Below are 19,127 nucleotides of genomic sequence, written 5' to 3'. Positions count from 1 at the left end.
GCGGCCAGCAGCACATCTGCTGGAGAGAGCTCACATTTGTGCTGACAGGTAAAATAGATATATGTGAACATGGGGAGCCCGAGTCTGATCTTGTGGCGGCACGGATGAGGCGTTGATGCCTCTCCTCCCGACAGTGCCACACCGGGGAAAGCAAGTGGGGCGGGAGGTGGGTGAGCACCCGCTTCGCTCCCGCCGAATCCTTGTGGCTGAGTGCGTATCCTAACCCCAGCGACCTGAGGCAAGACGTTGTTCTGGGATGGCGGAGAAATTAGTGTCTTTAATTACACTGGCTCGTATAGAAATACTGGGTTTGCTTTTTAGCAACGCAGGCTATTGGTGCAGGAAACAAAAATAATAATGACCTGCTTATGTGGTACTAAGCAACCTTGGAGCTTCTGTGGCAAAACTGCTTAAATTCAGACTGAGTTTTCGGTGCCTGGGGGCACCGGTAAGTGGATGTGGCATCGAGCAAAGGACACCGCTTCCCCACTGCGGCTCAGGCCGCCCGGCTGCCGGCCCCAAGTCTGCCTCGGGCTCGCCGGGGCTCAGTATGCTCTTTAATCACCTTTGCTTTGCCCCGGGGGTTGCCTCGGCACCCGCTGCTCCCCATGGCAGGGCGGCTGCCTCGGCACCCGCTGCTCCCCATGGCAGGGCGGCTGCAGGCCCGGCCTTCCCCCGGCGCGGAGCCGGGCCCCGTCGGCCCGGCCCCTCCCGGCCCGGTGCGGCGCGGCGGCGGTTCCCGGCGGGGCCGCTTTCCCCGAAGCACCGCCCGCCCCCCGCCGCCCGATCGGCGACGGGAAGGGGAATGGCGGGGCCAGGTCAGTGCCCGGCCGCGGGCCTCCGCTTGCTTTCGGCCAGCCCGGGGCCTGCGGAGCTCGGGGGCTGCCCCTGCTGGCTCGCCGGCACTGCAGGAGGGTGAAGAGGGCCTCTGCGTGAGGGTCCGGGAGCCGCTGAGGCGGCTGGGGGCCTCTGCGGGGCCCTGGGGCTTGCGGTGGCGAAGGGGAGAGCCGGGTCGGGCCGGGACTTCGGGCTGAGGAGAGGCCGCGGCGGCGGCCCGGTCCCCGCGGAGCCGCTGGGTGTCCGGGGCAAAAGCGAGGCGACCTCGCCGGTGTTGGTGCGGCCGGTGGTGTTTCTGCCTGAAAATGTTATGCTTTTGCTTGGCTTCAGCCCAGAGACCTTATTTTGGGTCTTATTTTGGGAACAGCCGGTTACTGCCCCCTTTGATACCGCTCGGCATGGATCCCTCCCTTGGCTTTAGATTTAAAATTACATAAATAAATAAAAAGTGGTATGTGCCAGGAATGCTTGCCTAGGTCAGACCAAGTGCTATAATGCACTTGCTGGGATTTTGGCATTGCACAAGGTCAGCAGCAAGAAACCTCAGCTGGGGAAGGCATTTCCCCTCTGTCCCCCTCCAGTCTTTTTTTCTTCCCGGGGTGATACCATGCAGGATTCCTTTGCTTCCCGAAACTTAGTGTGTAGAGCCAAGGAGCCACACGCTGTCCTGGTATGCTGCTGCTAGTTCCCAGTGCCGTTACAGGGGAGCAGGAGATACGCCCCTGAGAATCGTGCTGCGTGGCCAGTTCTGACACCAGGATGCAGTTTTGCTGTTGCTGTCAGCAAGAGCACTTACTGGTGGTGGTGGTGGTAAGGAGAGCAATAGGAAAGAACAGTGTACTAAGTGGAATCCAGACCGCTGCTCGACTAACAAAACTTTTTACAGTTTTCAAGGCAAATTAATCCTTGGGAAAGCAGCAGTATTTGCGGTTGCAGCTAGAATGAATTCACCCTTACGCTTTTTATGGTTTAGGATTTGGTGACTAAAAAGCGAATGGTGAGTTCGTTGTGGTCGTTTCTGTTCCTGTGAAGTAGCGCATCTGTTCGTTTTAAAGGTGTCTAAAATACACCTAGAGGGCAGTGAGCTTTATGTGAACTTAAAAGTGTTTTCTGTCACTGTTATAGAGGGTCCTTTGCTGACAGAGGCAAAGAGAACCTCTTTAGATCAAAGCTTTGAAAAATAAAGGACCTGCATGCTTTTTGCAGAAGGTAACAGATTCTTGCTGTCACCCCCTGCTGTGAAACTCAAGATCTTGTACTCACCATGTGACCAAAACCTAATGTTTTCATGTATTTATGGAAAGACTTCTTTTGTTAGCTGTTTTGCATCCTTGAATGCCATTATTTTTCACTGGACTTGGGTATGTTTCTGTGTGATTCGTTTACTAGGTCTTCAAAATAAGTAAAATGTGATTAAAAGAGAATATATTTGCTTAGGAACAGGGAGACAATTCACATCTAAACCTTAGCGTGCAGGGACCATTAAAAAATACAAAACTAAACGAAGAACAAATAATTTGGAAAACACATAGCTTGCTATCCCCAGAGCTGCTCAGAAACAATGGAAAAACAAGGGAAAAAAGAGAGATAGAAGCAGAAAAGAGGTGTAAAGGGTAAGCCAGCTTAAAATCGAAACCACAAAAGGGTTTTTTACTTACAATGGTAAAAGGTTTTTTTTCCACAATTTATTTTTATTTCACATGTGCATGATTTGAAGCCATTTCAATTCTCACTTCTTGTTCTCTCAGCTTCTGGATAGGTAAACATTGTTTCTAATGCTGACATCTAGAAACTAGGAGGCCCAAACTTTTTGTTCTCTTCTCAACAGTAACATAGAGGCTAAAAAACCTGTCCTTTATAATACCAGCTACTTCTAAAGCCTTTTTTTAGAGAAGTCACAAAGCTCTTTAAGTATCTTCACACTGAACTGGAGGGACTATTGATCCCACCTAATTTGTCTACCGTGCGGGTACCAGAGACAATGTACTAAAAATTTGAACAGGGTTCAGCAAGTTTGAGAGCCACAGCGTCTTGAGAAAGGCATGAGCTTGGGGCGGCTCCTGTTGAACTTGATAGGAGTTCCTGCTTTGTGTAGAGATGCCATAGAGGAGGTGCATTTTCCTTCTTGGGGAGGCAGAATTTCCCAAGCTTTGTTTAATTTCTGTATTTGTAAGTTACGTTTTGCCAATAGGTTTTCTGCTGCCGATCCCTTAGCATGCTTAAGATCTGCTCGCTGCTTTCTTCCAGCTGAAGGAAAGCCAGCTGGAGAGGTGACTGCCCTCAGCTTGCCTCAGCTGGTAATTATTAGAGTGGGAAGAACCTGTCAGGTAAGGTGTTGTAAGTTAACCTAACCCACGCATCACTGAAGGAAAGAAGAGAGATGCGTAAGCGGATGAGGTAGATGGAGGGCTCTGTAACCTTCAGGTGAGGAGTGGTGACAAGCAGCTGGCAACAGTGGCTTTTTGAGCCAGTGCTGGGGAGGAACTGTGCAGGTGAGAGCTCCCTCCTACACCTTTCTTGTATCTGAAGGCAGGGTCCAGTGACTCCTCTTCACTATGAGACCCATGCTCTAGTCTTCATTTGCATCCAGGCTGGCCCCCTTTGATCTTGCTATTTCTGAGTTCCTTCTCTCTGTCCAGCACTGGAATTTATTTTCTTTCTTTTTTTTTTCCCCACAATCACCTACCAGCCCACTGTCCCAGGTTCCGGTCAGTTTGGTATCAATGATTTTCACTCATTTTCAGCCTACTTTTTTTGGTACAGATGGACTGTTTTCATGCTTTGGTTATATTTCTTTTTCACTCTCTGCTCTTTCATCTGTTTTCGCGTTGTAGGGTCAGTTGTGCCAGTCCTCAGCATTGGGTCACCACTTGCTTTCCATTCATTAGTCAGCCACTGCAGGAACCCAGTGAAGCATCTAACAGTCATGCACACTGCTCTCTAGTACAAATGAGTACCTTCTATGGTGACTGGTGAGACACCCACACAGGGTTGAACTGTGAATCATGTCATCATCATCTTCAGTTCACATCTATCCCTTTCTCCATGCCCTGTCTTCGCACTTCTGTGCTTGTCACTGAAACTGCAGCTGCTGAAGGTCTTAATCAAGTCAAGTTCTCCTGTGCTTCCTGACCTGTCACCTGCCTTTGATGCCTTTGGCATTGTCACAGAAGTGCCTTTCAAATTGTTTTTTTCTTATGTCATTTGAATATTTTCTTCTCCCTAAGATTTCTTTCATGGATTTTGTATGTTAGATCCCTTTATTTCTGCTATACTTTATCTCAGGATACTTCATCCAAAACCAGAAATTCAGCTGATGTTTTTTGGCAGGTGACTCACCAGTCTGTATCTGCACATCACACCTGTCCCACATGAAAGGGCACGCTTATTTCCCTGATGTATTGAAAACACATCCCTGCATCTTTTCTCCCCATTTGCTTTTTCCCTGACTTGTGTCAGTAATTCAGGCGCTATCTTTGAGTTGGAATTTTCCCTGCTCATGCATTTTAACTTGCTGATTATTTCAGAATAGCTGCTCTGTAGTGTTTCTTGTTTGTGCATGCAGCTCAAATGCTCGTTTGGGCTCCTAATGTCCAGTTCTCTGGTTTGCCTTCGTTCTTCTACCCATCCAGGAAGTTGCTACCTACATCCCTTACCCAGTGCTCTGGCCGGTTATCTTTACGCTCGCTGGCAGTTGCAACTGGCAACATTGCTGAAGGTTGCTGTTTGATACAGCGTGTTTTAAGAGAAAAACTGGGGTTCCAACAGAGTAGTGGTGAATGGCAAGGGCAAATGTGCTTGTTCAAGAGTTGGGGTTTATTAGTTTCCCAAAGAATCTGCTCAGTCCGGGAATATTGGTGCTGGTGTTATTCCTATTACTATTTTTTTTATTAACATTGTGAGAGCTGAATTTTAACTAGGCAGTTACAGAGGCTTTCAGAAGGCCTCTGATACCTAAGCATACACAAAAATACATATATTGTATGTGAGTGTCTGCATGTAGATACATATATTGCTCTTGCATAATGAACTTCGATACTGAAGTGTTGACATTTGATGTGTTCATATTAACCCACAGTCTGCTAGCCCACATGCAAGGGTGTTATAAAATCACTTGAGTGCCAAATGGGATTTAAACTGTTGGTTTATGTAAGAGGTACAATAACTGTGGAATGAAAGACTATTGATATCCATACTATCAGCTTACCTCTGAGTTGTCGCCAGTGATACGTAAAGCTGTAGCACTTCTTAAAGTGCTAATTGAAAGATGCTAATTGCCCACAGTGTTCGTTATTCCTGTACTGTCAGAATTTTTTTCACTATAAAAACTGTGCATAAACTGTGTGTGCTACAGATGTTAATGGGTGTAGCATATCTGACTTTTTAAAATTATATTAAGACTTCATTTCTATAAGTGTATCTAAATGGACGTAATTATGTTAAACTGAAAATCTCAAAATTTTAGTGTAATAAATACCTCTTGGCTTGTCCTACAACATTGTGCGGGTTACTGCAACATCTGTCTCTTGCAGTGCTTTCACTTACAGTACAGAAAATCAATCTCAGTCATGCGGTGGATTGTGAGTACTCCATACTGATTGAAATTTTCGGTGTTGATACCAGCAGAAATCCCTTTAGTTTGAAAGAGCTGTAGCTTAAATGTCACGCTTTTCCCGAGTGGTTAGCTTTCCTAGACTGCGCTGTTAAAATAATCTTGTTTTTATTAAAAAAGTACTGGGTACTGACCGGTACTGTGAGAGATGGTTTTAAAGAAAATAATTCAATGATAATACCTTGCATGAGTCATTAATCATGAGTCACGATCAGCAGGCAGTGATGTCCAATTTGTTTTCTAATCCCACACTTGCTGATGCTCTTTATTACCATAGTGATAATATTAAAGAGCTCTTAATGCATATAACCACGCAGTTGAAAATGACAGACTCTTTTTTTGTGGAATAAAATTTCCATATCTTAAGTCTGTTTTGCTCTGTATGTTTTTTGACATGTGAAATCTAGGTAGTGTAAAAGTGATCAAACAAGTATAATTTAGCAGGGAGTTAGGGTAACAGAACAGACTTTTTTTTTCTTTGCTTTCAAGCCAATCATCATGACTTCCTAGAGAATTAAATCTAGTCTGTCTTCTTACAAGGATTGGGGAGGCTTTGTATTCATTAAAAATTGGGAACTAATTGTTCAAGCTACACTTTGCAACGAGAGCCTGCACTATCCATGTTTTTAATGTTTGTTCTCTCCTGAGCAAAAACTAGTAGCTGGATGGATGAATGTATGTTGGGGAATGACTGCTGAAGTTTTAGAGAAAATGGAAGGCTGTTTCTCTTCTGAGAGTCTGAATATAAAAGGAATCATTTAGCTCAGAAATAAGCCTTGGAAACCTGTTTTCACTCTTAAATAAAATTTTACCAAGAGAAGCCATTTTAAAGCTCTGAAAGGTGATGGCTGAAATGTTGCAGATAATATTAGAATGTGCATAGATGAAGAGTGTTAGGTGCAGCAGCAGCTGGGTGATATTATTTATGAAGTAATGAATCTGGTATTCAATCACATTTTTAACTTGATTAAATTTTAATTAGTTTTATTAGGTTACACTTGAGTGTAGAAAAGTTGATTGTGACAGATTAAAACCTTGAATTTAGTAAGGAACTCAGAAGACCCTTCAAAGTGTCTCACCAGGTGTTAAAAAATTATCCCTTTACCTATTCCAGTGTATATGACCTTACAATGCATAGATTTTTATAGGCCTTACTAGTTTCTTTGTGTTGAACTTGTGAGATAGTGCTGTACTGGTGGATGCAATGTGGCAGGACAGGTATGAATCTACTGGCATAGGCGGCTCTCTTTGAAATTGCCTGGTTCAATGCATACCCCTCCGCATGCTGTAATGTGGTAGCTGTGCAAACTCCTCCTCCGTTTCAATGAGGATTTTACCTGCCCAAACAGAAACATTTTCCTCTTTAGTGTGGGATGGTGCAGCTAGAGACAAGATAAGTGTACACCTGACAGGACTGTTCACTTCTTTCATTATATACTAATTGTGTGTGCTTTCTTAATGAGTGTTTTCTTGTTCATGTGTATATAATAAATGTTTTAAAAATTTCAGTCTGTAAACTGTAAAATGCCCCGAACATAGTATTAAATATAGCTGTCACCAAATTCTGCCTCAGTGAATACATTTGTGTTCTGGGTTCACCTTAGAAAAACTGTCCAGGAGCTTCTTGTGAGTTCTGGAAGACTCTTGTTTCTGCCAAATATGATTAAGAAACAAAGATGGTCTTTTCCCAGTTCTCCAAAAAATGAGCATCTACCATGTCTTCTGAACAGCTGTATCCATTAAAAAGGGGGTTGGGGCAAAGCTAGGACTAGTCCAGCAAATTGCAAGATTTAGATATAGCAAACCTTTTTCTGTGTCCTGTGGTGGTTCTTTTACTTCCCACTCTGAGTGCCTTCTAAGATGACTTCTTTTCAGATCAGCAGTCTCCAGTTCAGGCTGTAGCCTATTTCTTTCAAATCACTTGTCAGCCACTTTCTCCAGTAGACCCTTTTCCAAAGTAAATAAAATAAAGTAGAGCCGCAGCTCAAGAATAATATTTGATAATGACTTCCTTGTTATTTCCTGGTATACACGCATACGTTCCAGAGTGGAAGTAGTGGACGAATAAGACATGGCTGTAATGGTGCATAGAAATAGACTAACAGTATTACGTAGCTGTATAAAAGGCAAGTGAGATGCTTTCTATATAATACAGTTGTACACTTTTCTTCCTTTGGGGTACTGCACGGGTTCTGGTGCTCTGTGTCCAAGTGAGATCAATTCAAAGTGGAACTGGAATGACTGGGAAAAGCATTTAGCTACCAGAGCCTAGGAAATCTAACCAGTGTTAAGATGGAGTGTGATAAATGTGTTAATGGAATTAGATGATAGGGAATAGACCTCAATATAGGAATGGTCTTAGGTTTTTACTTTTTGTGTTCCTCAAATATTTCTTTCAGAATAGTCTTGCGGTATAATAGTCATTTACAGAAAAACAGGACATCCTGAAAACATCCAGATCCTGAAAAATACGGGTTTTGATAGGATTCCTCCTCCAACACAGGTGTGGGCTTTTTCTGGTGTTTTTTTTTGGTGGAGGGGAGAGGCTTTAGAAGATTAGTACAGAGTAGGTTGGTCTAATGGAATATGTAAACGTCTTACTACAGTTCTTGAGCCTCTTTGATATTCTGCACCCAAGTACTTTAGGAAGAAAATATTTTAAAAGATGCTAATTTCTGGCTTAACTACTAAAATCACTTCATAAAACACCTTCTATTAACTTTGTGGGAATAGATTCAAACTAAGAATTTTGCAAATACTGTCTGCAGTGATTTCTGTAGACTTCTGTGATTGCATCATCTTTGTATTAGTTTCTGCTGTTCTGCTTCCCACTGTCAGAGGACTGAGGTGGATCTCAAAGGAAATTTACTAATTTTTTTTTTTCCCCCTCTCTGTTTCTTTCCAGAAATGGCAGCTGCTCTGTGGAAGAACTTACTTCAGACTACAAAGGAGACAATACTACAACAGAGGATGACATCACTGTATACTGCTGCTCACGGTTATGAGGAAGAACGGATAAAGGAGAAACTTCAGCAGTTTGCTGGTGGATCCATCAACCTCTCCAAAGAAGACAATGGCATTGCAGTACTTACTTTGAACAACCCAAAGCTAATGAATGCCATTACAGGTATTAATTAGTTGATGGGGTTGCTGGGTTGTTTTTTTTCTCCTTCAGTTACTCCTTTTAGCATTTTGCCTAAAGAAAATTAAAACCTGTGCCTTACCATTCCTTAGTTAAAAGAAAAATGTTTAAGTTTTATTGAGATGTGCATCGAATGCCCACTGTTCTGCATAGTAGCTTTGCCATAAATGTCATGAGAATATAAGAAATTCTCAGTGACACAAGGACTGTCTGGCAGAACATGCCTCTCCCCCCCTCCCTTTTTTTTTTTTTCAGTCAGCACAGTTCTGCTACTGTGCTCTTTCTTGTATCTCCTTTTATTTTGTCTGTACTGTTCTGGAAATGTATAGGGTATTTTTATGGGGGTGGGAAGATGCCATCTTTGTTTTGTAGGTGGAGTAGAAAGGGTGCGTTTACTTCTTTGTTATTTACCTAAAGCCTTCTCTGTAACTTAAGATTCTATAATTTGGTCTTTTCATCACCCAAACTGGCTTCCATTTCTTCTTCGTTTGCCTCATATCTTAAATACCAGTGACTGGTTAATGAAAGATCAGATGAGCTGTGTATTCTCAGCTGTTGCAGATCAGGAATCTTCTTAATATGCTTTTACACTGGACAGCTATCAAAACCAAGTGTTTGATTAATTTTGTATTATGAGAGGCTTTTGATCTCCAAAATAGGTATATTTGCTGTCTCTCCCTAACTGTCTAGAATATTACAATTTGTGCTGTTCTCTTCAGACATAAGTGGCACAGGTTCAGGGTCTGCATCTGCCTGAGCTTGAGCTGTGCATAAGTCTTTACTGTAAGAATGCCTTTATCTGTTAATATTTTGAAATGGGTACATTTGTGTCATCTTGTTAATTTCTTTTTTGCTGTTCTATTTTCCTGCCCGGTTCTCCCTGTTCCTTTGCTATCAGCAAATTTGTTTGCAACCCACTAGCAAAGCGTAGAGCTGTTTACATGGAGAATGTCAATCCACTCCTTCCACTAATGATTGTTAGTTGAAAGGAAGAGAACCTAACAGAACAACAGAATTAGTGGTAAGGCACCTAGATGTCTCTGCAGTTTCTCTTTTGTTTCCATTTAAAAGCTCAGGTATAAAATCATTACCTAACTTGAGAAGTTGTAGCTAAAAGATGTTAGTATGGAGATTGTCCTTCTGAATACCTCCCTGTCAGCATACATGTTATTATACAATCATAATTACATTGTTGTTTCCTCTTTTTCTACAGATTGGTTTTTTATTTTTGACTCAAAATAGAGCTGTGCAAGGTACAGCTTGTAGACTGTGTGCTTTTAGCCTATTTGTTGTGGAAGTTGAAAGGGGCGTGAGAAATGAGATGTACTAGCAAAAGGAGAAAGGACAGAAAAAGCCTAGTCTGCTATGGAGATCAGATGTAACACAAGTCAAACTGCTTAAACTAAACTTTCATAGAAACTTACAACTATGTTCTCTGTTTTCTAGGTGCTTGGCAGAAGGGTCTCAGAACTGATTTGCTGAAGTGCTGAGCAGTTGCAGCTGCTATTTAGGCCACTGGTAGCTGTGCTGTGACTATATGAAGTGCTATATAATGTTAATGTACTGAAATCATATCACACATCTCAAGTTGAGCACCCAAAATTAGCAGATATTTTCTCTGTGGCTCAGTTAGTGGTCTCTAAAATAATCTCTTCTTTCCTTATAGAACTGCTGTGAAAATAAATTATTAGTGTATGTGATTTAGATGCTCTAGTAGCAAAGAGGAGCTACAAAAACCTGTGAGCAAATTAATAGTTCTGTCTTTGTTGCAGACCCTGATTAGCATATAGCAAATGAGCCATGGGATCAGGCAGTTCTGTTTTATGGTAGTGTGTAGAGCCCTGTACAGAGCAGTACTCCATTTTGCGAGGTAATAGCCACAAAAATTTGCTCTGGAAAAATCTTACTATGGCAGTTGAAGAGATTATTGCTTCTTTCTACTGTGCACCTCTGCCAGAGACTTTTGTTGTTACAGGAGGGAGAGTAGAAGCAAAATCATGCTGGCCCCTTGGGCGCTGGGGTGGATGGTATGGCATATTAATTTATACTGCTTTTCATTTTATTTTAACATTACTGTCTGTAAACTGTAGTTGCTGAGGAACTAGCAAACACTTGATCCTTTTCCTTTTGTTGTGTATCAAGTAATACCCTTCAGGAGAAGTATGAAAAGGGATGGGATGCACAACCCTTAAATTGCCCCAGCAGGACCTCGTTGACTTCATCAGCCAGAGCCTGTAGATACCCCCCCAAATAAATTCTGTTGATTCTGTGTCTCAGAGCTTCTGGATAGTGGCAGATGTGAATTTATATATACATATAAATATATATATATATATATTAAAAAAAGGTATATATCTTCCTTTAGAAAGCTGCAAAACATCATTAAACTGTTGAGAGAAATCCTATTTGCCAGGCATTTACTTTACACAGCAGCTTTTTATCTCAAAGGAATTAGGTTTATTCTAAGCTTGAGCAACCATGGAACCAAAAGCAGAGCAAAATTGTTAGCAAATTGCTAATGGCCAATGTGGAGGTTGTTATGCCTTTTTTCTCTTCTTAATTGGAATCTGATTACCACCTGTTTGAAATGGTCTCTTTGGAAACAAAAGCTAATAATGTCAGTTTAAGAGTGGTGGAACCAATTTCAGCAGCACAACCTCTTGCTGAACTAAAGTTGAACTTAATTTAAAAGAGAAGGAAGCCAGCCTGCAGGAATTAGATAATAATGGTGATAATTTTATTTTCTAGAATTGACTTTAAAGCATTTATTCTCAGATTATAATTAAGATGCAAACAAATTATTATTCCAAGTAGATTTAGTTCTGTGAAGAGCACGAATTTACTGGTATCAAATACTGAAGGGCCAAGACTGGCAGAACGAGGATTTGCTTTAGTATTGTGTCCTCATCATTGTATCAAACATCATGGACTATATCTGTTGGTAAAATAATAGTTCAGTGTTGTTAGTGATGGAAGGGATCCTCTCCCAGGAGTACCGGATAGGCTCTGGCCAGTGTCTCATGTCCCCTGCTGTTGCATGTGACTGGCTCACACGGTTCCTTTTTGTAAACTTAATTTTTCAGTTAACTAGATTTTTGGCTCGTAATACTCTGTGGAAAGACTCTTCATTACCTCACTGCTTTGATTATTAAAAGGACTGCAAACAGTGGTTGTGCTGTATCTTAACTGGCAAAGTTGGATGCCAGCCAAAATACTTTTCATGCAAGAAAACTTGGCAAATATGCAAAAAGTGAAATCCACAGGGTTGATGCACACCTATTTAAACAGCAGCGTTTGCAGAAAAGTCGTTGTTGAGTGTACTGTCAGGCTGGGAAACTATTTCAAGTGAAGACCCACAAAAATCTCATCTAGGCCTAGTTCTGCTCAGTATTTTCCTTTATGGCTGGGATGAGGGAATAGAAGGTGAACTGCTGAAATTGTCAGATGATCCCAGATTGGGAGAGCTTGCAAGATTATTATTTGGAGCAGAGGAGTGGAATTCAAAGTGGTCTTGATTAATTGCTACAAAGAGCTCAAGATCAACAAGGTGAAATTCAATGAAAGCAAATGTAATGTGCAACACACAAAAAGCATGACCAAGTTATAAATACAGAAGGGAAATGAACGGTAAAAGTGCTGGGATTTGTTAGAGGATCATAGTCTGGACCTGACAGTGGAAGAAACCAACCCAGTGTCTTTCCAGTATATAATATGTAATGTCCACTTAATTATTGCCCTCCTCAGGAACATTGTCAAAATGTGCTATTTTAGTGGCTGAGACCAAGCCTGAGGTGGAACTGCTTGCCTGAGAATTCACTCTTGACCTGGTGCTGGGAAGCTTACTTCAAAAGGAACTGCAAGGAAAAGAAGCAGGAAGGAAAAAAAAAATAATCTCCCATGTGAGGATGGCTGCTAAAAGGCAATTTCAGAACAGGATGCGTTCTGTGCATGCAGGCATAAGGTCAAAAAACCAACACTCTTGGCGGGAAAAGAGTCCTTGAGGGTATTAATCTAAAGCACATTTCTATCTGAAGAAGGTAGGCCTGCTATCTAAATTCTTGTCAAAGGAGGATAAAGCTGAGAGTATCATCAGCCTGTATGTAGGCTGCTTTCTGAAATTAGTTTCTGTAAATGTTTTCTCTTAAGAATATAACTGAATGAGAGTCATAGGCATTCAGAGAGGAAGCGCTTTAAGTTAATGCTGGGTAAGCTCAGTTGATGTGGAAGATGCTGCAGTCTAGGACGAGCTCTAGAAACAGGAGTTTGTAGAGTTCCATATCAGGAAGGGTACTTACGTGAACATATGAGAATACTATGTTTAAGCTAGAAGTAGAAAGCTACACCTGTATAATCCATACATTTGGAGCCTAGGGTATACTTTGTAAAGAGAGCCTTTCTAGGAAGGTACCAGGGAGAGAATCAAAGATGTTTTAGAATGATCTTTTTTTTTCTTGTCCTTTTAAAAGATAAAAGGTACTTTGCTCCTATTTTCAAATGTATCTATTTTCTTTTGGATGAACACTTCTAAATGTCTTTGGCCTCCAACATAGTTTGCTCTTCAGCCTTTTTTTGGGAATCTTTATTAACATTGACTAGTCGCACCTTGAAACCAGCTTGCACATGATTCTTTTCTGTATTCTGTCAGCTCTTTGGGCAGGGTGAAATGACAGTAACGTAATGACTAGATGGACAGATCTGGATAGATACATGTATAAGTTCATGTGTTCTGAATGTATGCAAACAAGAATAAACCAGGTAGAGTTTATGCTTGCCTCCTTGCCTTTTTTTTTTTTTTTTTTTTTTTTTTTTTGTTGTGAGTTGAACACAAATTGCAGAATATGCTTCAGAATTTCAGGAAGTGCATCTTTGAGGGGAAAAAACATATGTCAGTGCTTGTGTGTGGGATTTAAGGTGATGCTTTCCCTTGTGTTTTTAAGCCCATTTATTAATGATAACTTGGTTTAGGCGGTGAAAAATGTAATGTAAAACATAGTGGTGATAATAAATTCCTGTTAAAAATGTTTCTTCTCCCCTCTTGTGACAGGCACTATGATGCTAGAACTCCAGGAGAGGGTAACCGAACTGGAAAGCTGGAAGGATGGCAAAGGCCTTATCATCTGTGGTGCAGGAAACACCTTTTGCTCGGGATCTGATTTGAACACTGTCAAAGCAATATCCAACTCCCAGGCAAGTTGTGATACAAATTAAGTTTTTGAAGAAAAATCAGCTTTTTGATATTCTGAGATCCCTTTCAGACAGAGGTGTTACACTATGTGCTGCAATTTTACATGCCAGTCACAGAATAGAGCTTTCAATAGTTCAAAAAAATGCTGGCAGACCCTTTAAGCCATGGCTTAAGTGTTACTGTAATTCATTCATAACACTGAATTCTCACATATTCTTTTTAGCCTTTTTTTTTTAAAATGTCATTTCAGTTTCTCAGAGCAGTATATGGTGAATTTACACATCAAATAACCTGTGCTTCAGTAGTTTGACCTTTAAAGCAGATACAAGTAATCATTTCTCATATATTATAAAGTCAAAACCAAATTTAAGCAGCATGGCTGCTATTACAGAAAGATTTCAATTTTGTCAAAACTGTGCTTGGACTGCATAAAATGGAAGGACAGATGCAATTCTTGTGCTGTAAGGCTTTGGCATTGATCTTGTAGTCCAGTCAGGGAGTCATGTGTGTAACTATGGGGCTGAAGAGGTCAAGGTTTGATGGCAGTTTTTCACTCATGCCAGCCTGTCTTGACAACTTTCACATGTGCTGTCATTCTTTTTATGGGTTAATATGTGGTTCTTGGCAATGTGTGAAATAGGACTTTGTCAACTGCAGGGGAAGGGGGCCTTCCTGTGTAGCTCTTATGTCCTGGTTTGCAGTTGTGGTGACTGGCCTCCTGGTGCTTTTTTGTGTCCATTTCAAGTTTCAGGATTTGCCCACACAAATTAATTTTAATTGAACATTCTAGTAACACCACCAACTCAAAACCTGATTAATCTGGTATTTGTCTTTAGTGATGATTTGTTTCTGTTGATGAAACTAAGTATCATAAAAATCACTGTGTCTTAAGTATTTCTGGCCTGATAAAATAAATAGGATGGTCCATTTTTCGAAAGGTACAGGAGGCTTTGTTTCATTTGTGGAACACCCTGAGAGATACACTTTTCTTAATATGGAGACACCATGCTTTTTAGATACAGAAGTTCTTTGGGAAGTTTTTATTTGGATGCTTTATAAGCACTGGCCATTTTTAAAATATAGATGTATCTTTGATTTGAGTTTCTTTTTTAATTGTTTGGAGGTTTTTTTAATCTGAAATTTTCAGCTTATTTTAGCATTATAGCAACAGAAAAGGAGCTGAAACCAAGCACGGGCCAATTTTCTTATCTGCAGTCTAGGCTTTCCCTCAGAGTTCTGCATTCAGTAATTCTCAGTGATTCTGCTTCCATACTCTCTTGGACATTTAGTATTCTGTGTATATGTTTATAGAAATTACTTGGAGCCATTGCAGTGGCATAGAGGGCTCTTGTAAGGATTAGGGTCCATAATAGATATACTGGGCAGAATGAAATGCGTAGGTATTAATTATAACTTTGTTGAAAATTCTCTGGAAGGAATCTAGATCTCATGCTAGTGCTGAAATACAAGTCTTAAGAGTTACCAGAAATGATCCAAGACTAGTTAAACATCATTGCTTTCTATGTCCTTGGGAGAGTGCAAACTATTTATCCAGAACTGAGGTTTCTTTACAATAGCCAACTCCTAAACCATCTGTTTGATGTGATTTATTAGTCTTTATTTAATAAAAACTTGAATAGAATAAGGAATAGCATTTGCTGTTCTCTAGTCATGCAGAACTCTGCTCTCTAACTCACTGCAGATGAGAGAGTTTTGTCTGGTTTCAGGTTAAAAGAGCATTAGGTTAAGTTTTCTGTCCACAAGCATCCCTAAGGAAAAAAAAAAAGGGAGTAGCTTCATGCTTGAACTGGAGTGTTTTTCCTTTAATTTTTTTCAAGGCTGCTTTAGCCCATAGCTTTTAGTAATTATAGAAAACACTTTTATTTTATTCAACCTGTTGGTTGAGGGGAGATTGTATTTTTCGTAATCTACAATATAGTTTGCCTTTCCCTGTGGTGCAGGAAAGGCAGAATAATGGCCAAGAATGCTGAAGCATTTTCGTGCCCCCTAGTGGCTCCTCCTTTTCTTCCTCTTCCTCCTCCTCTTCCTCTTTGTCCTCCTTCTCCCATGTTCAGTTTTTCCTAACCCTAAAACAAACCCAGGTCCCCTGCCTGTTCTTCTTTGGCGAGTGCTAGCATTATGTGACCAAATCACAGAAGGCAAATTAATAGTGGCATTTAAAAAAAAAAAAAAAATTTTTTTTTCGGTCCTTGTAAGCCTGATTCCCAAGAGCAATAACCTCATTCTGGAGTGAGACTTGAAAAGCTGGCTAGCTGAAAAGCAGGAGAAGCTCTTGAAAGGACACCTGAGAGGCAGGAGGAACGAAGGAGAATTTCACTTTCTTTAGTCCTTGTCTAAAAGCCCGAGGACAGAGGTTCCTGAGTGGTAAGCCGCGGAGGGAGGACTTCCGAGCAGTTAGAGATGGTCTGGAAATATTGTTCTATCTGTAGTGAAAGTGGACTCTAAGCTTTTGCAGCAAAAAGAGCCATGGGTACAGTTTTCTACTTTATGAAGGTGACTTTCTTCTTCCCTGCCTCCCCTAGCTCCACCGCAAACTAGTGATCCTGTTCTTCCATGTGTAGTGCATACTGTATTTTACCTCACTTTCTGCTTGTTAGTTTTCTTCTTACTCCAAAGACAGTATTAGAGCTGAAAATGTGATTATTCCACTAGACTCCAGTGAACACCTCTCTTATTCAGATAAAATACTCTGAGCTAGTAGCGTTATTTTTCTTATCAGGAAGCTTTGAAGGGTATGTTGGCCAGGACTCAAGTAATTGTGATTTTTTTCAGCGTGTTTTCTGTGCAGGTATTTTTTCCATGTGATACCCAGTAATCTCTCTACCACCTGAGAATATGAAGACCTTTCTTTTTGTCTGCTCAGTTATAACTGCGTTTATCAAGCTGGTCTGTTCTGGCATTAATCTTTAATTACCATTTTGGTATGAATTCAGATGGCCAATTTGAATGCAAGGACTCCGCAGTGATGAAATGAAAAATTACTTTCTCTGAAGAGCTTTTTTGCAGCTTCATCCTGATGGTTGTAGTATGGGAATTGTGCAAGTCCATGTCCGAGAACTGGTATCTTGTTATGTGGGTTTTGAACTTTTCTTCCTGATTAAAAGTGCTAAGACAGCTATCATGGAGAATTGGATTGTTCTTTAATTTGGAAAGGAAATGTTGCTACTGGTCATAATGGATGTAGGAGGTTGCTACAGTAGTAAATAAAAGCCTCTTTGTAAATCAACTTGTGCTGCAATTTTCAAGCAGGCCTTTAATGTAATGAAACTGAATTCACTGGTTCCTCTGTAGTGATTGTCGTGGCAGCTTACATCTGCCAGAGGTCTGTCCCTAAACACCATAATGCTTGTTGGCGTTGGGCAGAGTAGGTCTTGGGAACTCATGAATAAATGGACAATAAATCAACTGAAGTTGAAGGTCCTATTCCAAGATGTGCTGAAGACTTACTGCATATCTTTTCTTCCCCTGAGGTATGAGTCAGAAGCTTTTAATTAAGGCAGATTCTTTAACTTGCCAGTCCCTGTAAAACTGTGTTTTAGAAATTTGTAAACGCCAATAGATATAGAATCATAGAATCATAGAATCATACAGGTTGGAAAAGACCTCTAAGATCATCGTGTCCAACCGTCAACCCAACTGTCGTGGTTTAACCTGGCAGGTAGCCAAATACCACGCAGCCGCTCGCTCACTCCCCCCGCCCCCCCAGTGGGACGGGGAGAGAATCGGAAGGGTAAGAGTGAGAAAAACTCGTGGGTTGAGATAAAGACAGTTTAATAGAACAGAAAAGGGAGAATAATGATAATAAACAATGATAGAATATACAAAATGAGTGATGCACAATGCAATTGCTCACCACCCGCGCTGACCGATAACCAAGTAGCGATCGGCCCTTCCTGGATCACGCCTACCGTTCATATACTGAGCATGACGTCACATGGTATGGAATACCCCATTGGCCAGCTGGGCTGGCTGTCCTGATTATGTTCCCTCCCACCTTGTGTACCTAGCTCAGTCAGTAGGCACGGGAGCTGTCCTTGGACTAGGAGGGCACTTAGCAACAACTGAAAACATCAGTGTGTTATCAACATTCTCCTCATACTAAATCCAAAACACAGCACTAGGAAGAAATTTAACCCTATCCCTGCCGAAACTAGGACACCAACACACCATGCCCACTACACCATGTCCCTAAGGGCCTCATCTACACGTCTTTTAAATACCTCCAGGGATGGTGACTCCACCACTTCCCTGGGCAGCCTGTTCCAAGGCCTGACCACTCTTTCAGTAAAGAAATTTCTCCTAATGTTCAATCTAAACCTCCCTTGGTGCAACTTGAGGCCATTTCCTCTTGTCCTATCGCTAGTTACTTGGCAGAAGAGACCAACACCCACCTCGCTACAACCTCCTTTCAGGTAGTTGTAGAGCGCGATGAGGTCTCCCCTCAGCCTCCTCTTCTCCAGGCTAAACAACCCCAGTTCCCTCAGCCGCTCCTCATAAGACTTGTGCTCCAGGCCCTTCACCAGCTTCGTTGCCCTCCTCTGGACACGCTCCAGCACCTCCATGTCCTTCTTGTAGTGAGGGGCAATATTTGTTTGTTCTTTTTCTTCCTACGGTTTGTTTTTTTAGTTTTTTGTTTGGTTGGGTTTTTTTGAAAGACATGCTTAAATCGTAACCTGCTGGTTTTTTACTTCTATGGTGTCCAAACATACCTTTTTTTTTCTTAAATCTGGATTAAATGGCAAGTGTGTAGTTCAGTGTATGCTGTTCAGTATGTATATGAACATGGTCATACTGGGTCATTTAGCCCAGTCATTTGTTGAGTTCGTGGTCAGCACTGGATGCCTGAGAAAGAATATAAGGACAGGGAAGGCAGATAGATGATGATTTTGCTTCAAAATACTCTCTTAGTCCCCAGCAACTTGTGACTAAGACTTTTAGAGCTTGAGGTGTTACCTTGTATTTAATAACCTTTTGTCGATTTTTCTGTCGTGAGTTTATCTAGTTGTTCTTGAATTCATGTAGTCTTTTAGAGGTTGCAATGCCCTGCTGCAAAGTGTTCCACAGTTTAACTACATGTTGTAGGAAGAAATATTTGTTTTGAACCTAGCAGCAACTAGGTTTATTTGGAGCCCCTTATTCCTGTACTGGAAGAGAAGGGAACAATTGTTCCCTATTCACTATTGTTTGCAAGCTGATGTAAAACATGAAGAAGGAGAGAAATAAGAAGAATCTTCTTTCTGTTTTTTTTTTTTTTGGCTGAAATGCTTCTGGCCCAAGCAATAAAAAAATTTACTTGGTAAATTGTATCTTGTCTAAAACTTTATGGATTT

General features: G+C 41.2%; 1 protein-coding gene across 5 annotated transcripts in view; it reads left to right on the top strand.

The window, feature by feature from the left end:
• Nucleotides 1–677: 677 nt before the first annotated feature.
• Nucleotides 678–19,127, top strand: part of ECHDC1 (ethylmalonyl-CoA decarboxylase 1) — a 46,711-nt gene continuing 28,261 nt past the window's right edge. For 4 of the 5 annotated variants that reach the window (XR_012672989.1, XM_075145805.1, XM_075145804.1 and 1 more), the window contains exons 1-3: nt 678–818; nt 8,355–8,576; nt 13,636–13,778. Coding sequence is in view for 4 of the 5 variants with exons in the window: in XM_075145805.1 (XP_075001906.1) it covers nt 806–818; nt 8,355–8,576; nt 13,636–13,778 (378 nt within the window). In the remaining variant the exon portion in view is untranslated. Of the gene's footprint in view, nt 819–3,084; nt 3,330–8,354; nt 8,577–13,635; nt 13,779–19,127 lie in introns of all 5 variants that reach the window. The other variant, XM_075145803.1, reaches the window with a different exon arrangement.

The sequence above is a fragment of the Calonectris borealis genome, chromosome 3, assembly GCF_964195595.1.
Source record: "Calonectris borealis chromosome 3, bCalBor7.hap1.2, whole genome shotgun sequence".
NCBI classification, from domain to species: Eukaryota; Metazoa; Chordata; class Aves; order Procellariiformes; family Procellariidae; genus Calonectris; species Calonectris borealis.
The sequence above is the reverse complement of the archived record's forward strand: the minus strand, read 5'-3'. Positions and strand labels throughout refer to the sequence as shown.